The following is a 25,298-nucleotide window of genomic DNA, read 5'->3' as shown; positions in this document are numbered from 1 at the left end:
ACAGGATGGAGTTCAGTCCAGGGACAACTATCCTTGGCATCTTGCTACATGTTCTCCTAATCCCTCTCCTCTCCACGGGAAGCTGAAGCTAATGGGCTTTGCATTGTACTCCACTAATTGACAAATACAAATTATATTGAGTAACTCTGCAGCTTTGACTTGGTCAAAAAAAACTTGGTCATACATGACACTGAGAGATTCTCAGGGTATATGAGATGTATCTGTGCAAGCAAGCAAGAACTTAAAAATGCTAAGAAGTTCTGTAAGGAGCTGCTCAACACTTAAAACAACACTTAAAAGCTACTGCCATTTCTCTGTGTCTGTTCTTATTAATTTGGTACAACTTGGTGGAGTACTGAAATATACCTGGTAAAATAAGAGTCTCACGACATGAAAAAGCCCAACAGATTTCTTATTTATTCTTTATGAAATATTATTGCCTTAAACCTGCTATTTCATCTGGATAGAATAATTTACAGCCCATTTAGCTATCACGGTAAAGAGGTGTGCCAGTCAATTCACAATGATATATAACTTGGAATGTTGCTGTTTTACCTAAAGGCTCCTGACAGAAGGCAAAAGAAAAGGTCAGACTCATTTTAAAAGTGCCGCTTCCAATCAAAAATCAGATTTGGGGTTGATCCTGGGCTGACAAGAATGATCACAGATGGGGAACTCAAAAGGAGCATCAAGCCAAGAAGTCAGCCTGTTTCTTCTTTGTGAAGAAAGGAAAAGAAATTAAATACCACACCACATATGTGGTGATACACCACATGTGTATATAACAGGCTGCATAACAAGAAATAAAGTAAGGATTAATGACAGCTCCCTGGCTCTTATGCTGAAACTGGACCATACAAGTTGTTTTCCTTAACTGCTTTTTCCCCTAATCTTTGTTTCTTGGATGGCTTAAAGAATAAACCTGTTGGCAGCTTTGAGAACACCTACAGCAGTGACTAAGTTTTCCAAAGTGGAAAAAGAATTTCCAGCCTGAAAAGGGACATAACAGAAAGCAGAGATGTCAATGTCTACCATGGCCTAGTAGGAGGTGAAGGCCTCTACAGACAGGGAGCTTTGTGGGGTTAGGGCTCAGTAACAGCTGATCACAGGTCAGCAACAGTGATGCCAGAGACAGAAATGAAGACTGGTGAGTCCTACTTATCTTTCCTAAAATGCAGCTTTGCTTTCTGTTTTTCTGTACCTAATACCAGTGCTATACCTGTTTCTAATGCAAATCTTTAGAATGTTTGGTTTTCTTCTGGCATTAAACTTGCACAAACCCCCCCACATCTCAGGTACTCATCTGAGCCCTGGTAAAGAGCCAAAGAGAGGCATCACAAAACTCACTTTTATTCTGCAAGGCTTGTTTCCTGCAATCCATAAGTGAAGTCATTGGAAACATGACTTTAGACCTCACTATGAACTGAAGAAAGAAATAGTTCTTACTTGTTATCAAGACGTAAAGAAGCTGTCTTTGGTACATACAAGTTATATCATCACTGAAAAATCTATGCCAGTTTGTTCTTGCAAGGACTTCCAAAGAAAAGTACATTGTTCTGTTGTTCTCCTCAAAAAAACTGTGACTAACACTAAAATACAAGCTAGAGAAACAGTGGTAACTGCGTCCTAAATAATAATTTTTTTTTTTTTTTCCCAGGGAAAACTAATGAGAAAGAAGACTTTTAACCTTACAGAAAGCTTCTCCTATTTCACGGTTTAAATAACAAGCTACCTAGCTGTATATGGGGTTCTTTTTTTTTTAAAGTATAGAAAGCTGACTTCATCCACACCCACTGTCTAAAATTATGCATCTGGTATAGCCTCATTACAGCAGTTTTGTAACCAGCAGCTTTTAGAGAAGTTGAATACTTTTGTTTAAAAATTAAAAGAAAAAAATAAAAGAAAAATTAAAAGATCAGCCCATATCAGCCACTTCAGAGGGAGTTCAAGAAGAGACACAGGAGAAACCAAGCGAAGGACTGAAGTTTACTGTAAAAGGGAAATTACACAAATACATTCACTAAAACCTGAGCAATTTTTTCCCCATGCTGTTTAGTGAGTCGTATCTTTTTGAGAAAGACTGAAACAGTCACATTTATTGCCTGAAAATCCCATGGCACTGCCTAAAAAGAACAATACCTATACCCTCAATGCATATTTTCTGGAGTCGTAAAATGTAGCGGGCTGCAGAACTGGAAGTTAATCCCATGTACTGAAGCAATGTGACTCTCTGAGATGTGTCTGTGCCCTTTGCACCTGACAGGACAGGCAAATCTACAAGCATTAAAGGAATCAGGCAGGTAAACCACTGGGGTATTAATACTAGGCTGAACTGGGCTTGGTGTGTCTGTAAATTACAATCATAAGGAGCCTAAAGAAGGATCTGTTTTTACATTTGAGAAGAACTTTTCTGATAGGTAACTAAGTCTGTAGAGACTAGTGTGAACATTCTATTACAAACTGCCTGAAGCTCAATGCTTTCTCTTCACAAGGCACCTGGGTAACTGACTACTTTCATCACTCTATTGTCCTCCATTCCTTAGAGGTTTCCTTCCACATGTTCCAAACACATGGTGGTGTGCAGTTCTTTCAGTGTTTCAGATGTTTTAAATCATTGCATCCTATGAAGACAGAATAGGCATAGGTATACCTTAGCTATTTACATGTAAAACACTGTCCATCGTGAGTGTGATCTTCAGAACTATGGTATATTTCAGAGGATAAAGGCTTCCCTGCTGAGGCAATTAAAGGAATGAACACTCTCAAAACTGCATCCCAAGGAGAGCATGAGATCTGTTCTGAGGGACTGAACAAGCAGCAGGTACGAGCTTGAGCACTGCAATCAAAGTGGTTATGAAAGCCATCACCTGGAAAAAATTGAAAAGTCTTGCAGAAAAGTAAGGAGATTACTGTAAAAGAATATGTACATCTGTAATACACAGGGCAGCAGTCAGCACATAGGGAGATAAAGAGTGGTGAAAGGATGAGTGAAAATATCCTGCAAGCAACAGAATGTGTGGAAGAGCTTAGATGAGATGAGTAAGTTCCGAATAAGTTGAGAAACACAGGATGATTCTATTGTTAAAGATTCCTCACTAGAAAACAACCCCAACAAAACATCCAAAAATTCTGATTTTTTTTTTGACATAACAGAGAAACAGTAAACAGCACTCCTGATTGACACAATACAGAAAATGAAAATAATCTGGGTCCCCAGTTAGTCCTACTTTTCAGTAGTAACGAACATAATGGGGTCCTGAAAAAACAAGACAATGACAGAGTCAAAGAAGCAGAAAGAACAATTTTCTTTAAAAATATAATTGGACCGGGTGGTTTCCAAAAGAAAAGCCAAGTGAATATACTTCTATGCTCATTTTTGCAAAATAAATGGACAAAACAAATTGCCTTTATCCTTACCCCAGTTTGAGTTGGGGGTCAAGCTCTATCCTATTAATATAAAGGCAGAGTTGCATGAAAAACATGAGTTTTTCTTTTCTGTTTATCACAGTAACATGGGAGATGTTGTGTGACATGGTGATCTTGCTGACAGAGTTCTGACAAATTGGGCTTTATGAGCATTCCAATTACTTGATAACATTTTTTAAAATATGCACAGTCAACAAATAGCCAAGGAACATGTAGTAAAAATTATGTACTCTGTAGAAGATTCACAAAGCTCTTTTGAACTCCAACTTGAAGAACAGCCACAGGTCAGGATTGGTATATGGCAAGATGGAGTAGGTTGTCCAGATTTAAAGAAATGGAGATGAGAGAAGAAAAAAAATTTTTTTCTAATGTTTGTAAAACAAAGTGGACCTTTACACTACAGAATTAGTTCCGGAAAGAGTAAACTTATTTCCTTGCTACAGAAAATGCTCGTGAACATGAACTTGAAAACATGTGCATAGTTTTACTTTTCTTTGTATTTTAAACACTATATTAAACCCCAAAATTAGGAGAAAAAACAAAGGGGATCTGGATACACTGTTATTTACTATGTTGCATGTTGATAATGAACTCCCATAGAAACAGACAAAAGATATCCAAGAACAGGCAGAAGCATATATATTGTACAGGAAATCAACCAGAAGTTCTTCAGTCTTGAAGAGGAGAAAGATCTTTTATAAGTATCTTTTAAAGCACAGAATCATTTTGGTTGGAAAAAACCTTTAAGATCATCAAGTTCAACTGTTAAACTAGAACACAGTCAAGCCCATCACTAAGCCGTATCTCTAAGCACCATACCTATGTGTTTTTTTAAAATACTTCAGGGATGGTGACTCAACTACTTCCCTAGGCAGCCTATTCCAGTGTCTGCCCAGAACATTTTCCTAAGATCAAACCTAGTTCTCCTCCAGCACCACTTGAGACCATTTCCTCTTGTTCTATTACTTATTGCTTGGTAGAAGAGATTGACATGCACCTCAGTATAGCCTCCTTTCAGGTAGTGGTTAGATAGCAACAGGGTCTCCCCAGCCTCCTTTTCTCCAGACTGAACAACCCTGCCTTCCTCAGTCACCCCTCATCAGACTTGTTCTTTAGACCCTTCACCAGCTTTGTTGTGCTTCTTTGAACACACTCCAGCACCTCAGTGTCCTTCTTGTAGTAAGGAGCCCAGAACTGCACACAGTACTCAAGGTGCAGTCTCACCAACGCCAAGTACAGGGATGTGATCAATTCCCTTCTCCCAATGGCCACACTATTCCTGATACAAGCCAGGATGCTGTTGGCCTTCCTGGCCACCTGAGCACACTGCTGGCTTATATTCTTCTGGCTGTTGACCAATACCCCCAGGCCATTTTCCTTTGCGCAGCTCTACTTAAGCCTTACTCAAGCCTGTAAGAGTGTATGGAGTTGTTGTGACCCAAGTACAGGACCTGACACTTGGCCTTGTTGAAACTCACATGATTAGCCTTGAGACATTGATTTTGACTGTCTAGATCCCTCTGCACCACCTTCCTACCCTAAAGCAGAAAAAACTACCTTGATGTCATCTGCAAATTTACTAAGAATGTGCTTGATTCACTCATCCAGATCACTGACAAAGATACTAAACAGAACTGACCCCAATATGGAGCCTCAGTGAACAACACTTGTGACCAGCCTTCATTCAACAAACTCTTTGGGAACAGCCATCCAGCCAGTTATTCAGCAAAGCATACTCCCATCCAAGCCAGGAGCAGCCAGTATCTCCAAGAGAAGGAATTACTGAAGTCCAGTTGGGAAACATCCACAGCCTTTTCCTTATCCACCTGCTTTTCATCACTCCTGCTGACTGGGACTGACCACCTGGTCATCCACCATGTGCCATGCCACAGCACTCAAGATGATCTGCCCTATAATCAGGTAAGACTTACAGGCCTGTAGCTTCCTAGATTCTCCTTTCAGTCCTTCTTGTAGATGAGTGTCACAACCTCCAGTCAACTGGGACCTCCCAGGTTAGCCAAGACTGCTGGTAAATGATGGAAAGTGGCTTGGTTAGCACTTCTGCCAGCTCCCTCAGTACCCTTGGGTGGATGCCATCTGCCCCTATAGACTTGCATGTGTCCAATTGGTGTAGGGGTACAGAGGACTCTGACAGGAACAATGAAACAGTCTGTAGTTGAAACTATGAACCTGAGATCCAGCAATCTCAGAATGAATATAAAAGGAAGAGTTAAAAAAGAATTCCTTAGAACACTATAAAAGATTTTATAATGTGTGTGTGCACCCATGTGTTGGTAAAGAGAGCATCAAAAGAGAAAGGAGAATGTCTGTATGACCTGTTCATATCCAGAAAAGCTATTTTTTCTCCTGCAGTTCCAAGAACTGCAAATTTAGTGTATGGGAGCTGTTTATTTTCAAACAGGAATTGGAACTGCATTACTAGTTTGCTTTGGTACTTTTTGTCTCACTGTAGCCTAACACAGGAATCTCAACAAAAGACTATAATAAATTCAAGTTATCAGATGATTTTAGTTTTTGATAAGAAGAACAGGTGAAATTAAAATGTTACTAGTCATGAGTGCTGCATTTTTCAGTACCCAAATCTTAGTCTCTTGATAGTCATACACCTTTTCCACATTAACATAATTTGCCTCTATAAACTCAGGAATCTTTTCAATACTAGTTTGCATAATTTATGCAAATACCCCGTGTGCCTAATTGCTTTCTCAAATGAGTATTTTCTTTGAGGAATCTGAAATAGAAAAAAATAGCTAAGGATGAGTAAATCTAGAAAGAGATGGAGAACCACCTGCTGCCATCACAGATGATTTGAAAAAGTTCCTAAATTGGTAGTCATTCTCATTGTTATTTAGTGTATGTACTGATTCAGCAATGGCTCTCCCTGCAATACAATTGTCAGCACTACCTGAGTATTAAGTTGTTAATGGAAAAATAAGGTGATAAATACACTTTTACAATCAACCCAACTAAAACAAAAACCTGCAGTACTTCAATAACTTGAGGAAACTGTCAAGACTGTATTTCTCAATCTTTGCTTGGTTATTACATTAAATAGATCAAAATATGCACATTTTTTCAGTCATTCAATCACCTTGCTTCATTCACTCCAGTATAGTTTTCTTTCAAGATGCAGAGTACAAGGGTAAGCAAAAAAGTACACAAAAACCTGATGCCTGCTTGCATGAAGGTTTCTCTACACACATGTAGCTGTGTTGAAGTACAGTGTAAAGTATATGAAGACTACATCTGAATGTTATGACTTACATTTTTCATTATAAATGGCATTATTTAATAGACCGAGTTGTTTGCATGCAGTATTTATGGCATTCACAATGTACCTGTGACTACAGTTTCCAGGTGCCACCATGCCATGTGCAACTTCTGCAAGCAAACATACTTCCTTTTGTTACTCCAGAGCCATACTCTGCTTTAGGCTCTCAGCTAACTCACAAAACCAACCATTTTGTATATTATCTACCATGCACTTTATTTCAAATACAGTGCATTCATTATTTATATTTTAAATGATGATTACTTCACCTACTGGCAACACAGCTGTAACTTTCATACCTGATCTTGTGATTTCTTTTTCTTCTTCTTCTTCCCCCAGCACCCTGAACTCTCTGCATCTTTTCCATTGGCATCACCACAGAGTAATCCATCAAGTTCATCTGTTCCCATCTGCTGTCCCTGAGATGTTTCTGCAGCTAGCCTGTATGAGAGGTTCCTCAAAATGCACACACAGTTTTCAACGGTCTGAAAAGTGTGACAAGAAACCAAACAAACCAGAAAACAAAACCAGAAAATGTTAAAAGTCTTCCATTGCTCACTGTATACAAAACGAAAGAAGTATCATTGATCTTTGCACACACATTTTCCCAGCACAATTCTTATCTGCTCAGTTCTGAGTGCTCCCTAGGTAACAACAGCTTAAGAGATTTAGAAATTTTTATGTAAAGATACCAGTAATGTGGAAAATACGTTTCTGTGAGTTGTTTCATTGTCATTCTGAATTTCACACTGGAGCCCAATGTTAAACATAAGCTGATGTAAAAAAGCAATCAAGAAAACCTGAACACACACAGAATATCAGCAAATTCCCACTTCTGAACCAAAAATGTTACAGACAGAAAACTGCAAGAGGTTGTGGGTTTGGTAGTTTGGTTTTTGTCTTCCTAAAGCCAGAAAGGGTTTTTTCCTGGCATTAATTCTCTGTAAATTGCCAAAAAAATGGGATTTTAATTCCATTCCACAAGTATATTTAGCACCAACAGATGATGGTTCCCGAGTCCCAAAAGTAAGACTAGAAATCTCAGATTCTTATTGCTTTTACTGCTTCTTGCCAGGCAGCAGATAGCTTATGAACAGCCTTTCTCTCTCCTCCATTTGTCCCCCCAAAAGGTTGTGCCTTCTGTAGAAGCTGTTGGCTGGAATCCACAATAAGACAAATTCACTGATAATTGAGCATAATTTCTGCAAGTCTAAAAGGAGTTCAGTTTAGACTTGGTTAAAGCCCACTCATTTAATTGGCTCACTCTGGTTTGACTATCCATAATAAGCAGGATATGAGCTTCATTTTTTGGAGGCAGGGAAAGCATGGTTAAAAAAAGCCATTTGATATCTAGCTATATTTATTTCAACTGTTCCTAACACTCCACAGAGATGAAAAGTGATAGTCACTACACCCCAGCTCTGCTGCTCCATTAACCCAGAACAGAATGACTGTGAGGATTTCAGCTCTGTATTACTCTGCCGTATTCACCAGTGAGGCAAACAGATGAGGATTCATTTACTTTCATACACTGCATGAACTTATGCCAGGTATGCATTTGGCACTCATTTTTTTCAATGACATTAAGTTTCAGAGATTATACTGAACTCAGACTCATATAGACAGTAATAACTGTTTATTTATTTTTAAACATAGGTGAAATTTCACATTACATATCTAGTAATATCCAGCCAAATGCGTAAATACATGCAGAAATATTTGAGTAGAAAACATTCTTAGTGTTTCTTTCACCCCTGAAAGCTATGCAGACTTCATAGTGACAGTATTTTTTAAAGTTTGCTGCCTTTTTCACTTTTAACATTTCCATATGTGAATTGTATTTACTCGCAAATTTCCAGGGCTTAAGTGCAACCAACACCTTCTTCACTAAAGTGAACTCTACAGGCTGAGGAAGTTGGTTCTAGTCATGCATTTGGACACCCTTTACTTCTTAACTTGTAGCTTTCAACTTTAAAGGGTCCTTGTTTTCCTCATTCCTATAGATATTTCTCAGTCTCATCATTAGGGGATGAAAATATGTAGTCTTTATACTTAATTAGATCAAATTAAAATTATGAGCACTAACTTTGCTCAGGGAGGTGGAGGAGTCACCATCCCTGGAGAAATTAAAAGACTGTGTAGATGCAGCACGTCAGGACATGCTCCAGTGGGCACAGTGGGTTTTTTCTGGGTTGATGGTTTGACTTGGTGACATCAGAGGTCTTTTCAGACCTCGACTATTCTGTGATTCACTAGGTAAGTTTTAAGCACTCTTAACCTCACCAAAATTAGGAATGTCTTTAGCAACAACTCTCCATCCCTATGCAAGTCCCCCATCCTCTTTCAAAGCATGAAAGAGCAGGGACCAGTTTTTCAGCTTTTATCCTCTAAAAGTACCACAGTTATCTAATAGGCCAGTTGTTGTGGCATTTGGAAAACAACATTTATTAACTTTGAAATAAAGCTCGTATTTTTTAATAACAGCACTATTTTTGAAACTAGATTAAAAAGTGATTTACAGCCAGTTAAATAATTTAATTAAAATTATATTCTGTTTTGGTATAAAGAGCTAGCAAGGAGCTACAATATGGTGTTTTGTATTTAGCTGCCCAACTGCAATAATCCTGTTAGACAGGAGGATAAAACTACTAAGGCAGACAAAATATTTTTTCTCTATTTTTTATTTCTGTATTTTTTTTCTCCATATATGACTTAGCCTGCAGTTTCTTTAAGGAACACAAGCTACCAATGACAATTAGAACAGTCTATATTAACAACATGAGACAAAACAGGGAGCTTACTGTCCTCATTATTTAGCTTTTTTAACAGTAAAACAATCTTGATACCAGTTGGGTCACATACAAGGAAACCTCTGAAAAAGCAGCAGCTGAGCTGTGAGATGGGGCATAAGCTGAATTCCTCGTCCACCTCCCACTCTGCTCCAGTGAGAACCCTCTAACTTCTTTCTGTCAAGCAAGCTGAATCAGGGAGCTTTGAAACGGTCCCCAGTTCAGCTCTTCGGAAGGTAATGAAGCTAAAAACACCCTCGCATTTCGGGACTGTGCTGCAGGAGGTAGCTGGCTGCAGGTTTGCTCTGAACCCTGTTGCCTGGTGCCTACCTTGTGGGTGGACTTCCTCTGACTGTCACTCTGCTAAACTTTTATTATATACTAATGGGTTGTGGGGGTTTTGGGGTCGTTTGTTTGTTGGCTTTGTTTTTTTTTTTCTTTTAAAAAGCAAAATCATGCCCCTAGCCCAGCACCATATGCTATAAACATCTCATAATTCCTCTCTCCTTCCCCTTAATTCATACACAAGTGTCAACTATTTGCTTCAGAAAGTTCTGGGCATTATCTCTCTCTAATCCACACACCCACAGTGATCTGTGAAGGATCAAAAAAACCCCAGTGGGTTTTAAAATTTTGCTGTGTAAATGGCTTCTCTCCCTTGATTCTTAGCAGTTTGCAAATGGACCAAGGCTGCCTTAGAGCAGCAACAATTAATTTATCAACATAAAGCAATTTATCATCCAAAAGCAACAGACTTTTGAAACTGGGCTTTTTCTTCTTCTCTGGAATACTTCCATTTGTTCCTAATCTTTACTCTGGAAATGCTTGAAGTCTTTTTAATTAGGTAGTGCCTTTCACCTTTGGAGAAGCCTGTTTATATCCTACCACTTCAGAGAAGTAAAGCTGACATAAAAATACATCTTTAAAAAGTTGCTATTGAAACCATTCATCGATCTTCTTTCAAGAACAAATGATCTTGGTAGTACTGCAAGCCTGCCTATTAATTTCCTTTTCTTTTTTTATTTTTTTTTTCTTGTATGCCTAACACACTGTTACTGGCTTTGTCTCATACTGACTACTAAAAATCAATCTTAATCTAAACCTGGCAGAGTACTGTAAGGAAGTTTACCCGGTGTATGACATATTTGCTCTTCTTAAGCCAGTATTTTATTTTCTCCTTTAATAACTCAAGTGAGAGGATGACATGCTTACCTGTGCACATTATGCAGGCAGACACAAATCCAGCACTCAGCAAGCACACAAAAACACACAGCTCAACAGAAAGGAAAGAAAAAAAAGGAGCTAAATTATGCTTCTCTAAGGCATCCCTCACAGTGCATTCTTTTTAAAAAAATGACACTTTATAGTCCTGATGTACCCTGAGTACCTGGATTTCTTGCTCCTGAAAAGACAAAGATGACAAACCTTACTATCAATTTCACTGCTCCCCAGAGCAGACTGGATCACGTACAGCAATGCATCCGTCAGGCCATCACACTCCCTCATCCTTCTGCGGGCCTCCTCTCCAGCAGAGCTGACATTCCTGCAAGGCAACAGAAAGGGTCACCACCTCCACACCTCCCATGCCCACCTCTCCTCCTGAAACACCCTCACAATTAACAAACAGATAAAACCACTTGTTTGGGTTTTTCTTCCTCCTTTCATCAGTTCAGAGCTTTGATCAGTGAAGACAGCTGTGAATGAGCTGAGAAAAATGTAGTGCAGAAGGGAACAAATGGAAGACTTCAGATTCTCCACAAGAAGGGGTTGAGAGGTCAAGGAGCATGCACCTACCTGAGCTGGGAGACTCATGGTTTACTAAAAATTGGCAAAGGGCTGATCGTTTGTCTTTACTATTTTTATTTTTTAAAGTAGGTTTTATGTATGTGAGATGGCATTTTTTAAATGTGCATATTTACATATAAATCAAGCTTTGAAAAGTCTAGAGGTTTTTTCAAAGAATTCTCCTCGGATTTGAAGAGCCCAGTAGTTAGTGCTCTTAACCTGAGAGAAAAATACTATCAAAGCATAATATAAAACACCTGATATTGCTTGCTTCTCATTTTACATGAGTATTTCCTTTTCTCTCTTTCTGAAAGAACATTAATGCCTCAATCTTCTCTTTATGTACTTGCTCACAAGTTGTTTTACATTGCAAAATTTAAAATCTCAGCTTGTTATAGTTATTCTGCTCCTCAAACAGGGCCAGAGGGCCTTATGAACACATTTATAAAAACACAATTAAAACAAATTTTACTGGATAATATCATGTGTCATAAAGCTCAAAATATTGATATTCAGAGAAACAAATACGTATGAATGAGCATATGTAAAGAGAGTCTATACTTGCAAACATCAAGCCTACCTGAGAAAAACTGCTTTCACATTTGAGCAGCAGTTTTGATTTGGAAATGGGTGAATTAGCAACCTCGGTAGTAAGGGAAAACTTTTCACACAGTGGTACACCTTAGTAGAAGACAACCCTCTGCTGAGATGGCTCAGCTGTGGCTCCTCTCTCCCCACTACTACAGTTTATACAGCAGAAGAACAGACAAGACCATGCAAGCCCTAAATACTTAATGCCAACGTATGGAAACAGAAGGGAGACCATTGGCTCTTTGATTTGGGAAGAAGACAAGGCACTTTCCTTCTCTTATGCCTTTGAATAAAAGATGGAAAAATGATGAGAATCCTGGAAAGGAGAATGTATTTTAGATGGAGTAAAGTGAGAGGACTGAAGTATAGGTTTCCTTTCGATTCTTTCTTTGCTCTACCTACTTCATCCTATTCTGCTTCCCTATCATCTTAAAAAAAAAAAAAAGCATCCCATCTCCCCAAAGCACCAGTTTCCCTGATCAAATAATCTTACAACAATCCTCCCAGCTTCTCAAATGCAAGTTCCTAATTGATCCTGCTCCCTGAACACACATGATTTCCCAATTATACTTGCATCCCTATACTGTCCTAATTAGTTCTGCTGTCTCACACACAAGTTGCCCCAATTAATTCAACCCTGTTCACTTCACCTATGCAGGCAGCCTGACAAAAACATAAAGTTCAGGAACACTGGAATGAATTCCTTTACCTTTAGCACACAAATTCATGTCTTCCACTCTCCTTGAAACTCCCCAGTTCATCCCACATTACACACCAGAAATGTGCCCCTTGTAACATTTTGTTTTGTGCCATTATGCACAGTTGTGTTGACTTGTTCTTCATCTGGTCTCTCAACTCTGTACCTCTTCCCCTCTCTGCTGCTACAAAAGCAGCAGATGAGGGGTCTTCCTCCAGTTCACGAGGAAACCCTCTTCTTCTCTCAACCAGGAATTTGGGTCTGGAGACCATCAAGTGGAAAAGAGTCCTCCATTGGGTCTCCCTGTGACATGATGGAAACTTTGTGACTTCCCTTTGGGTGACAGAAATCAGAAGGCAAAATTATAGACCATGGTTTCCCAAACAAAACGCCCATGCCCTATACTTCCAGGCTAGGGACTCTACCTAAAGTGTACTATGAGTAGACTGTCCCCTTATTAAAAGCAAGTGCTCCACCTTAAATTCCTAAAGGGAAGTACACCTAGGAAAAACAGAACCATGGATCTGAAAAGTGTACTGGGAGGCAGCATGAGTACAAGGGGGATTATCATAAAATAATTATCAGGCTTCTATCTGAAATTCTACTCCCCCACCTCCATTGGAAGATAGAGAGTTGTAGCCAACCCTAAAAGAAAAAGTGCACAAATTATAACAGAAGGATGCTTAGGAAGTGTTCTCAGCACACCACTCTCCCTCGCACCACTACTAAAAAAAAAAAAAAAAAAAAAAAAATAGCTGAAATATTACCGAATCCTTTTAAAGAGGATTAGATGTAACAGTCTGTACTAACATAATGTATTTAGCCTTCTTCATTTTCTGAAGTTACATATACTGAGTGCAAGCTTTCAAAACACAGACTGAAGCACTGGTACAAACACAGAAACATTCTCCCTGATGTTTCATGGAGGTGGTTTCTCCTTTTCTCTAGAATGGCCCAGTGCATTTCACCTTGACCCTCCAGAGCCTGCTGAGACTGGCACCCACTCAGCTCCTCTCCAAGTTCACCAGAAACCCCTTCCTCACTATTACAGCAATGCAGACAACCTCATAGTCCCTGAGCTGTGAGCTGTCTGCCTCATGCATTTGCAGGGAAACAAAGAATATGAAGCCTTAATACAAAGTAATATAGACACACCAGGGGCACATCTTGCACAGACAATGTATTTCTTTGCCCTGTGTGAAAGAGCTGTTGAGTTCAGCTCTTCTGTTTATCATCCTTTCCCATTATGCTCCAGATGCTTCTGTAATCAAGAGGTGGATATACTGAATTCCCATGACTGCTTTTCCTTTTCTTTTAGAAGTCTCTCTCTAATTTCTGCACTGACTCATAGTTACTACAGCCCTCCCCAGTGTGGTGTATTTATTTACATGGGAAATGTCTTAAAAAGCAAGACAAATCCAAACCGTGCATGAACATTTTCACAAATAATAATTTGATTATTTAAAAACATCCCATTATCTAACTATTCCCATTTCACCTCTATTGAAAGAATCATTGCTAATTAACATCTTTCACAGAAGGTCTCTAGTATCACCATGTTCAGGTTATGTAGTTCTGTAGAAGAGAAGCAAGTTCCAGATTACTTGAGCTGTCATAGGAAGCATGCTGCTATCTTAATTTTCTTGTTAAACATGCTGTAGCCATCAGAGTGACAGAGAGTTAAGACATGATTTTTCATTTGTGTAAACATTACATTACAGCATTTGCAGCATCTACTATTGGCAAAATGTACCATTAACTAAGCACACATTTCTCCAGTGTTAGTTTCCAAACAGGCCAAACCACGTTTTCTGGATTTTTAAAAAGATGTAGAAACACAAAGCATAGGTTTTCAGGGAAAAACCCCTACTTTTCTATTGTGAAGGTAGCCCAGCAATATCTTGATGGCCTGCTAAATTTTTGTACTTCAAGGAAGTTTTTTTCACCAGGTATATGTAAAGCCCAGACTGGCATTCTGAATCAAACATGACAAGGAGTCCTTTAGAATTCCATAAAACAGTAAAATTGATTTCAAATGGAATTCAGTTCCATAGGCATACCAAGAATATAGAGTGCTGAAGAATAACTCTCAGCTTAGCCAGAAAGTCCCCCTCAGACCTCCAAAAACCAGCTAATGTAAACACCCTCTTTGCAGGTGAGGAACACCAAGAAGAAGATAGCCAGAACAGGAGTTCAGACCTATGGCTCATCAAAGTCTCATTTGTTAGAAAAAAGCCAAACTGATTTTGCTAATAATCTAGAAATGGAAAGCTAACTACAATATCCAATTTTTCAATTTTGATTACAAGCTATCAAGTCATCCCCTGATAACTAACAGAGGGCATGACCCTCCAAACATACATAGGGGGTATCAATCCAATGCTCCATGGATAAGGAAGTGGGCAGTATAAAGGAGTGAGCTGTGCACCACATACCTGATTCCTATCAATCTTGGCACTTCATTTATTCAGTATAATTTAATATAACTGACGGGATCTGATGTGGGGGAAGATGGGTGGGAGCAAGTAATTTCTTTCTAATTCTCAGAGTAATTTTCCATATGCTCCGACAAACTGTGGGAAGCTTTGAGCAATATTCTTATGACTATAGGGTAGCTAAATCCACCTCCTTATCCAGGGAAGGGATATGGAGTTCTATGGAAGATCATCTCAAAAGCCAGAGCGCTAAAACACATCCCCTCTGGATCTGGGAAGATTTAGCAAGCTGTTGACACTTCTCCCAGCAGCAGTTCTACAAATCTCAAAGATATAATTAAATTACCTACAGAAGCACCTGCCCTCCTTGAGCATGGTCAGGCAGCATCAAGGACTTTGACCTTTCCTGCACCAGCTACAGGTCTACAGACTGCAGATCTCACTGCAGTCTTGAGACCAAATTATCCCTATTTAGCCAAGATGAAATCCAGATCTATCATCCATAAGGCCCCATGATTAGAAGAGGAAGCATGTTTAATACATAGTACATGTAGCATTTTTACTTTGGATTGACATAAGAAAGGAGAGACTTATGGGAAGAATATCCTAAACCAGGTGGACCTCAGAAGTTAGGTACAAAAATCTTAGGTATAAAACTTTAGATGTGTCCAAAATAGAGCTTTATTTTAAAAAGTTCTGTGAGAGAGAGAGAGACTAATTATAACTGCCTGAATTTTTTTTTCATTCCTCTACTTGCTATTATAGCCATCAGAAAGAGAGTTTTCATTGAAAAGGGGAAAGGTTTGTACAATCCAAGAATTCTAAAACCTCCTTTACTTTTGTAGGAATTATGTTTATGTCTCCCTCAGCACGGTTAACAAGGGAAAAGACCATAGGAAAACACTGAGTAAATGAGTTGTATCTGACACACTGAATAGTCATCTTTAAAACATGATTCACTTAAAAAAATTTAAGAATTCCTGATAATGGCCTTCTCTACACATGCTACTTTACATGCTGCCAATTTTTATTTGTCTGAGTAAGCATTCTTGACCAGGGGCAGAGCCACATCTCAGTGGCAAGCTGGCATCCCTAGTTCCACTGCAGGATGCAGTGACTGGTGATGATTCTCTGAGTTGCTCTACAATGTACTGGATAATCATGCAGAAGCTATTACTTTTCTGTGTCTTTACAGATGTTTCTATACCCATTTGCTGCAGTAACACTGACACCAAAAAAAGACAACCAGCACCATGCACATATCCAGCAACTGTGCTCACAGGCATCAGCAGTCCCTTGACAAACAGAATTTTAAGGGCTTTTAATAATTGAGCAGACCTTGAGTCACATTTTCTTATCTGCAAGTATTCAGTGCAGCCTTTGGACATACAGTAACTAGATTAACTGTAGTAGTTACTACTGTAACTTTTAGACAAATTTGAATTTTTTATCATTATTTGCACACTAAGACTTTTAAAAATGATCCTTTTCTGCTGAAAACTAAACTAGCTGGTAAGAGTAGCTATTTCTCTGACAACATACAAATTTAAACAAGGAAGTTATAGAAAAATAAGAAAACACAAGATGGTCATAATTATTACAAGTTTCTAAGCATAAGGCTTTTAGTGCCTACAAAATCAGCTTATTGTTAGGAAGTAATAATAAATGAAAATTGATTTTTTCAGTCACTGCCACAGATCTTTCCCGCAATACTGCCTGATCTGAATGGCAGTTCAATGCAGTAGTAGCAAGATTACCAAGATTTCTTCTTGCTAAATATTCTTAGTAGCAGTTATAGCCTTCTCTATCTGTAAACTGGTCTTCAGAGTAGTAATAATCTATGAATTCTGAGTGAGGATTAAGAAAAACATGTTTTATGGGCAAATTATCTCCTATTAATGAGGGCAACTCAAGTGTAATTAAAGAAGCACAACCGATTTATACCAACAAGGAATTTGCCCCCAGATATTTATCTTTTAGGTATTAATTTCACTTCAAGAAAATACTTTGCAATTAGTCAAACTTCTGACAGTATCATGTGGATACACAGTCTTGGTTATTAACCTTTCTATCAGTTGCTGTGACAATGTGATTTTGCTTTGATTATTCAGCCATACCTTTCGTTTTCAAAATATCAGCGCAATTAGCCCACCAAGTCAAGCACTCAACAAGTAGCTTTTACTGCTGTGCTTCTGCATCTCCAATCCTTAGGCTAAATGCACTGTTTTTAGTGACCACTCTGTGTGATCTCTGAAGTGCTTGACTTTCCACATAATTTTTGGCTATTTTGATATGTTTTGATTTGTGGTGGAAAAAGGACATGAATTGCCATAAATGCTTTCTAGAATGGAGTGACTACATCAGTCTATAAGGGAAAAGCAGTGGATGTATCCATCTGGAATTCTACAAGGCCTTTAAAAGGGTCCCCTGTGATATTCAACTCACCAAGTTGGAGAAACATGGATTTGATAGGTGGTCTGTTCAGTGGATAAGGAATTGGCTGGATAGTGGTCAACAGCTCAAAGTCCACATGGAGACCAGTGACAAGTGGTGTCCTTCAGGGTTCCATACTGGGACCTGTACTGTTTAATATTTTTATCAATGATATAGACAGCAGGATCAAGTGATCCATCAACAAGTTTGCAGATGACACTAAGCTAAGTGGTGCTGTCGATAACCCAGAGGCATGGGATGTCATCCAGAAGGACCTGGACAAAGCGGAGAGGTGGGCCCAGGTGAACCTCATGAGACTGAACAAGACCAAGTGCAGGGTCCTGTACCTGGGTCAGAACAATCCATACTATCAGCACAGGCTGGGGGATGATGTTTTAGAAAGAAGCCCTGCAGAGAAGAACTTGGGGGTGCTGGTGGATGAAAATCTGGACATGAGCCAACACTGCACACTTGCAGCCCGGAGAGCCTATCACATCCTGCTAAGCATCAAAAGAAGCATGGCCAGCAGATCAAGAGAGGTGATTCTGCCACTTTGCTCTGGTAAGACCTTATATGCGGTATTGCATTCAGCTCTGGAGGCCTCAGTACAGGAAGGACATGGACCTTATGCAGGTGGTCCAAAGGAGGGCCACTAAAATGACCAGGGGCTGGAACAACTCTCTTATGAAGACAGGCTGAGGGAGCTGGGATTGTTCAGCCGGGGGAAGAGAAGGCTCCAGGGACACCTAGTAGTGACCTTCCAGTATCTACAGGGGACCTGCAGGAAGGCTGGAGAGGGACTGCCTGCAAGGGCCTGTAGTGATAGGATAAGGGGCAATGGTTTTAAATCAGAGAAGAATAGATTCGGACTGCATGTCAGGAAAAACCTCTTCATTGTGAGGATAGTGGAAAAATGGAACAGGTTGCCCAGGGAGGTGGTTGAGGTATCATCTCTGGAGATATTCAAGGTGGTTTAGTTGAGGGTGTCCCTGCTTACTGCAGGGGGTATTGGACAATATGACATTTAGAGGTCCCTCCCAACCCAAATTATTCTATGATCTTAAAAGAAATAGTCTTCCTATAACAAAGTAAACAAAATGCTATGGCACAAAATATTTTTGGTAAATGTTCATGGTATAATGGACCACAGCCTAATCTGAATGAAACAAAAACTATATCTAACTCCCTTCCCCCCACACATTTACTATATGCTTTCATTTGAAGTCACACTTCTATTTATATACAGTGCACAGAATTATATAGCGTGAATTTCAGAAGCATTTTAAACTAGGACACAAGAAGAAGAATCCTACCTGCAGCAAATTTCTGAGCTGATACTTCATTTCTGACACGTAGTATTTGGCTCCATGAAAACTACTGCACTCATTAATGTTCATCTCTTTATGCATATACCCACATTTAATGCACCACTTGCAGGAGGTCAGCATTTGTTTCATTGGTAAGAGCTGAAATATTGTGCCACTTCTTACCCTTGGGAAGAAGCTGATGTGGTGCAGACTCTGAAGATCATAATGGGAAGGTTTAAAGACATCGATGTGACGAGATTTTTCTCCATTTGGAGAACTCGTTTTTTTTCCCCAGGGTTCAATCAGATTTTTGTAGACAACAAAAGACCTCTATTTCTGTTAAAGACCTACTGCACACAAGCATGGTGTGGTGTGGTCTGGTGGCCTCAGCCTGCACCAAGAATCACAGAGCTGCTCACTCATTCTCAGAGACTGCAGCAAGCATAGGAATGAAGAAAAGGGGATTTCTATTTCCAGTCAATTTTTTTCTTTTTTCTCCTTATCTGATGAAGAACAATGAACTGGCAAATCCTAAGCCTTTCGGTGGCTGCCTTTTCCACTGAAAAGCACAATGCTGTATGAATTTAAATGAGAGGTATGAAGTATAATTCAAACATTACGTTTGTTTCAACACACACTCTTCTCAGCCAGCAGCACTTCACAGATCTTAGGAGGCCATAATTCAAAGCTCTAACGGCAGTGTCCAACCTGTTCAGTGTTACCTGACTGTCATAACCACAGTGTAAAGACTCTTACTTTAAGCAATCTGGTATCATCAGATGGTGGTCTGAAAGACATGCACTCCATAACTTTTGTTAAATTGTATTATTCGGTACAGTAATAAACACAGTTGTGTATGGAAGAAAAAAAATGATGTGGACAGTCCAGAGGAGTTTTTGGTCCCCTAGCTGCTAGTACTGGAAGAAACAGAGGTGCATCTGCAAAGCACAGTAGATAAGCCAGAGAAGGCATGGGAGCTAAAAGAGTTACAAATCTACCACTACTGGGTCTCACCAGCTTCTCATGGATTGCTTCTCCATATGGCTGACCAGCTCAGCACAAACACTGCTACAGCCACGTTGTTCCTTGCACCTGAACGAACTGTTCAGCATTAGCCTGAGCACTTCTGTCCTACAGAACTTCTTGCCAGAGGGCACTCTAGCTTTTAATGTTTGTATGGACCCAAGAGCAACAGGACAAATTTGTGGAGACGGATGCCACTGGGGCTGTTAAATACAGGCAGCACCCTCCCCACGCCAGCATCCAAAGAAACACCTATGTGGCTGGTGGGAACACTCTCAGCAAGTATTACTGGTCTAATTTCTTTTTCCCTAGTCACTGGTCACTGAAAACTCAAAAATACTGAGTCAGATGCTTGAGTATTGTAGTCTCCCCTGTTTTTTAATTTTCTTGCTCAGCTTGTTATCTTATTCAGAACAAAACCACTGATCAGACATAAATGGTTTTCAATTAACCTCATTCTATCTATTATTTATCAGATTATTTTCTTCAAATGCTTCCAAATTGGCCTGTTTTGATGTTCTTAATTGCCTTACTCTACATTAACTGTTCGAGCAGTTTCTGACGTAGGAAAACTCAGGTTATTTGTTCATAATTTCTATGTCTACTTTTTTTTCCTCCACTAAAAGATCAAGTCTGTGTCTGTCCTCCTTAGCACTGTGGGAAAGTTTCTGTCTGGCATGAGCTGTTCCAGCAAAATGTACTTCCATAAGAAGGAAAGTATTTCATTTTTTATTTTTTGTAGGCTATGTTCTCAGGAAAAAACTTGGCATTACAACTGCATTCATATGAGAAACTCAAAAGAAGCGGGAAAATGTTTTAAGAGTTCAGAATAAGCATAAAAAAATAAAGTATTTGTATAAGACAGTAATTTAAATGTTTAAAAATATTATTCTGACTGTATTTATCAGCATTTATCAGTGCTGAGATCACTTTATCCTTTGAATGTTTTTTTGCCAATATACTTTCAATTTTGTAAAGAAAAATCAACTCTTCTACAACCAAAATGTTAAGATGCACAACAGCTGGGGAAAAAAGCTTTTCTTTCATACTTGAAACTTGTGAAAAGGAATTCATCCAGCTTCACATAATGTGTGAAATTTCTTGCCATCCTCTGATGTATTTGACCTTGGTTTGTCTTAAGAACAGCTAGTATTAACAAATGGAAGCAAAAACTCTTGGTTTTGACAGTTCTTTCCCCTTGGCTTATTCCCAGAGTAACTCATGTACTTTTTAGGGATACACACAAGCCTCTTTTCTGTACACTCAGATATATTTTGAATCCCTGAGTTGATTAGCACAGAAGTGCAACTTCAAAATTCAACACTGGGCAAAACCACAATCCTGACCTGCTTTCAGGTTTTACCTGAAATTGCTCAGTGCTAGCAGGCATGTCCTAACTACAGAAGATACAGTTGTCTCTAGAGTAATAGGAAAGGACCAGACCATCACATCAAATAAAAATTTAAAAATAAGCATGATGCTTTTCCAAATGGAGCAGTTTGCTCATTTAACAAAACTCCCAAACCAGAAAATCTGTGAAAAAGTTTACCAAGGATCAAGGATAGTTTTCAGAATCAGAAAAAAAAACCAAAACCAAACCAAAACAAACAAACAAACAAACAAAACCCCAAAAAACAAAACAAAACAAAAAAAAACCCCAAAAACCCAAGCACCAAAACTGACAGGAACACAAACTTTGGGTTACATATATATATTTTTTTTAAGTTTATTTTTTAAATATCTTGCTTTATTGCAGGACTAGCTTGTGTAGCCTTTCTTCCCTCTGTCAAGAAATTATGAATCCAAGAAGCCTTGAGAATTTATACTCTATAGAGTCATCTTAATGCTCCATTTTAATAAGGCATTTAGAATCAGGTTTCCACCATCCTCTTAATAAGTCTTCCCTGAAAGAATATGATTGTGTTACACTACAAAAGCAAAAATGAAAGCTATTTGAAGTTTAATATCTGCATTTAAACTTTCTCATTCATTTGACTGTCTTGGATTCCAGTGAATCTCAACTGTCATCCACAGTTTCTCTTAATTGTCCTTTTTAGAAAAATGTTGTAATGAGTAAATTACAGTTGCCTATCTTGCTGATGTTATTACATGGATCTTCTTTTTTGTTCATATATACAGCTGAAACACTGAGGAATCAGTCAGTCTCCCAGACAAAACAGGCAATGTAAATACACAATAAATAGACTGCTAAATTGAATGAAGTCCATATGCCAAGTAGACCTACTGGCCTTATATATGAAGGAATTTGTAAAGGTTTAGTCAAACAAATCCAGTTGAGAGAAACCGAGTTTGTAAAATAAGAATCCCTGTGCCTCAAGTCTCATATTCCTACTGCAAGACAACACAAAAAGGCAAATCCGTGATTCAGGTATAAACCTAGAGATTTTACAGACAACTGAGCAGGCAATTAACATTCCCTAATATGTAGACACTTGAAATAGAACTTTTTAAATACATATAACTCAGAATAGCACCTGTATGAGGGCAAACTAGTTTAAATCTTGGGACAGGATCTCATGACACTGTCACTTTGGTTTCTTGCTGTGTTAGATTAGTATTCTGCTTGGGCTAGAAGACAATTCAGATGTGACTTTAGTTGTACAAATATGAAATTAAATAATGACACTACAAATGCATTCTGTGTTCCATTTTTTATATAAGACTGTATTTTTTATGTTCAATTTTCTCTTTTCCATTTTTATGCTGACTTCTACATTACCACTTTTGTCACTAAACCAAACCAAAAATTTTTGCATCAGATACTACAACATCTTGCATAGTCCTCTCATATGCTTTGGTAGACACTTAAGCTCAGCAACTCCGTTTGCATGTACCCTTGACTTTGAAACATTTAAAAGTACTATCAGTAACATGCTTCTTCTCAGGTCTCATAAATGAAAATATTTCAAAGTTATACAGTACTTTTGCTTTGGTTTTAGAATCAAGTGAAAAAGAGAGATTAAGCAATGAAAATAGTATACTTAGCAGAATTATGAGTCTGAAAATCCTATGACTAAATATTAGGCTCCTGAAGAAAATATGACTTGCCATGAGCAATCCTATCAGCCTGTAGGAATGGACAAATAGGATTGTGAATTGCTTAAGTAAGACAATTTTCCTACCTGACTGAGTAATATCCCTGCCACATCTGATTTTCAAGTGCCTTCCTGCATCTATTTTACAGTCTTGAAAAAACTTTATCAGCACAGAGCCTTGATAAGAAAGGATGGTAAATTAGCTTGGTTGTTGACTAATCAGATGAGCACAATTAATTACAACACCAATCAGCTCATTAGAGTATTAGGTTCACCTCTTTCTGATCAGCTACTTAGAAATTTTAATACAGAGGATAAGAACTTACAATGCAGAACACTCATTAGAGTATTAGAAAGTAAGAAACACTACTCTGAACAAACCAGATTAAATTACAGGATAGCATACAAAAGCAGAAGTCAAATTCTTTTCAACTGTGTGTATACTGATACTCTAATTGAATTGACTGCTATGGATATTTTTCCATCTGAAGGCCCTCTCCAAACTGGAGAGGAGGCTTTCTCCTCCACCAAACTAAAACTGCTTATAAAAGCTGCCTTAAATGCCATTTCTCCTACTTCCTAGTAACTTTTGTTTTACTATCATTATCTACATGCTCTATATTACCAGCACTTCCTTCGCAATTTACAGTCAGGCACCTCAAAAATAATTTATTATTTGCTTATGTTATTTCTTTCTACACACATAATTCATTATTGTGATACTGCTCCTGTGAAATTGCATTTTAGTATTTCTAGAACAATTTCTTCTCTCAACTTTCTTATTTTTATACCTTAACTCCATTAAAAACATCAAGGTATCTATGCTGCTACCCTCTAATAACATCTCACAGTGTTTTGATCTTTTTAAGCTAAGTATCCGTAAAAAAACCTCATTATCATAAACTGCCTAATTGTAAAAAAAATGTAAATAACGTAAGGCTTTAAAAATATTAATTCTTACACTTTGTCTAAATGTGCCTTCAGCATAAGAAATAAATATGTATGTTTATGCCCTGTTTTTGTGACAGTTACCCTCAAATTGCCAGGGTCTGTATACTAACTCAGATTCTGTCACTTCATCATATCTCCAAATGGCTTTATGTGCACACTGAGAGATGATGAAAGAACTGACCCTCCAGCACGCCCTTCAGCCTAATGAGTCAATGTGCACCACTGCTGCTGGAAATAACCTGTAAAAAAAGAAGGGAATCACTCTACCACAACCCTACTTATCCCCATGTAGTTCATGCCATATAAAACGATGAAAAAAAGTCTGCTGCTGGCACTATTGTCAATGCCCTCTACCCCTATGATTTATACCCCAGGGATGGTGTCTGACAACCTTGCTCGGCAGCCGAAACAAACCTCTTACAAAGCTCTACACTGCCCTGCCTCAGTGCCTGGCTATTAAACCTCACAGTAATCGCTCAGAGGGCAGAGATTACTTGTTGACAAAAAAGTTCATTCCCCCCCTTCCATTTGAACACATACTTTTTGAGTCAATTCACTTATTCCTGTTAAACTAAACACTACATACAAACTTCCCACTGGTGCCTCGAGATGCTTGTGAACAGCATGAAGAGCACGCTGTCCTGCACTTTTGTCACTTGCTTTGCCTTGAAAGGTACCATTACTGTTATGCTTGCCCTCAGATATTTTACCCTCCCATCTGCAAATGTATACATGTAGAATACCACTGTATTTGCTTCATCCCTATTATTCTTAAAAATTGAGATAAAACACTTGTATGTAGTGAAAAAAAAAAGGCAAACACCCTCCAACACTTCCTCCTCAAAAAATGAACTTTGCAAAAACTTAATGTATGTGACTGAGTAAAGGCTCATGCAGAACTGTTGTATTCTTCACTCATTATCACTTTTATGCATTCTATGTCCATCAAGATTCACCTTACATAGGGGCTTTACTATATATTCTTTGGGCCACAGGGCCCCAAATGTATTTGTGTTCTAAAAGCCCATAACGAAAAAAAGAATGGGAGTGGGGGAAATTATAGAAACTGAACCACCAAAGCTGAGAGCTACCAATGCTGTGGCAACCTTCAGCCCCAATTTCTTAATAATTATTCCTACAATAAGGGATTTATGCGGTTGTGATTATTATTTATTTGACAGATAAGTACTTTCTGAGTGACAGATATTCAGGACCATCAGACTTACTCTCATGTGACCTGCTTTTACAACACATCCAGTGCACAAACCTCACCACTAACACACTGCTTTGACTATAGTGATGTTACTCCTGGGAAGAGTTTTATCCTTTGTATGCTTTGCGTGCCAGTCAGAGACCAAATTAGCAAAAAGATAATTACAGCTTATAAAGGTGTCTGTTCTTTTATGAATAAACACTCATTCTAATTTTGTAATTATTATTTTACTATGCTCAGTTAATTGTCAGTTACTCAACAACATAGCTTCCTCCAGCACAGTGCAAACACAATGCCCAG

At 38.6% G+C, this 25,298-nt stretch overlaps 1 protein-coding gene across 7 annotated transcripts in view; it reads right to left on the bottom strand.

Moving 5' to 3' along the window:
• The window catches only part of CTNND2 (catenin delta 2), a 630,944-nt gene that overhangs the window by 82,047 nt on the left and 523,599 nt on the right, over positions 1-25,298 (bottom strand). For all 7 annotated transcript variants that reach the window (XM_071736667.1, XM_071736669.1, XM_071736668.1 and 4 more), the window contains 2 exons: positions 10,933-11,050; positions 7,018-7,203 (listed from right to left, as the gene is read on the bottom strand). In XM_071736667.1, coding sequence (XP_071592768.1) covers positions 7,018-7,203; positions 10,933-11,050 — 304 coding nt within the window. The remainder of the gene's footprint in view (positions 1-7,017; positions 7,204-10,932; positions 11,051-25,298) is intronic.

This window comes from Heliangelus exortis, chromosome 2, assembly GCF_036169615.1.
Source record: "Heliangelus exortis chromosome 2, bHelExo1.hap1, whole genome shotgun sequence".
In the NCBI taxonomy this organism is placed as follows: Eukaryota; Metazoa; Chordata; class Aves; order Apodiformes; family Trochilidae; genus Heliangelus; species Heliangelus exortis.
Note: the sequence above shows the minus strand (reverse complement) of the source record. Positions and strands in the feature narration are given on the sequence as shown.